The following is a 251-nucleotide window of genomic DNA, read 5'->3' as shown; positions in this document are numbered from 1 at the left end:
GCAGGTGCCGAAGGCGCTGTTGGTGATGGAGCCCACGAGGGTTTTGTCAGCGTCGCAGGTCAAGCCTCTCTCGCAGGGACATTTGTAGTACACCCCATAGATGCTCTGCGGGGAACCGAGGCACGGTGCAGCCCGGGGGGATGCGTCCTCATCCCCGTCACCCCTCCAGGAGCAGGGGAGCACCTTCTATGGGGTAGCACCTACCTTTGGGGAGCACTCTTGGGTCTCGGCCGCCTTGGGGGCGCAGCGGG

General features: G+C 64.9%; 1 protein-coding gene across 1 annotated transcript in view; it reads right to left on the bottom strand.

Annotated features, from left to right (window-relative positions):
- Nucleotides 1–2: 2 nt before the first annotated feature.
- Nucleotides 3–251, bottom strand: part of CLPS (colipase, pancreatic) — a gene marked incomplete at its 3' end in the record, with an annotated part of 974 nt that continues 725 nt past the window's right edge. Inside the window, 2 exon segments of the mRNA XM_010182577.1 lie at nucleotides 3–105; nucleotides 205–251. The exon segment at nucleotides 205–251 is cut by the window's right edge and continues 30 nt beyond it. Coding sequence (XP_010180879.1) covers nucleotides 3–105; nucleotides 205–251 — 150 coding nt within the window.

This window comes from Mesitornis unicolor, unplaced genomic scaffold, assembly GCF_000695765.1.
Source record: "Mesitornis unicolor isolate BGI_N332 unplaced genomic scaffold, ASM69576v1 scaffold42404, whole genome shotgun sequence".
Taxonomy (NCBI): Eukaryota; Metazoa; Chordata; class Aves; order Mesitornithiformes; family Mesitornithidae; genus Mesitornis; species Mesitornis unicolor.
Note: the sequence above shows the minus strand (reverse complement) of the source record. Positions and strands in the feature narration are given on the sequence as shown.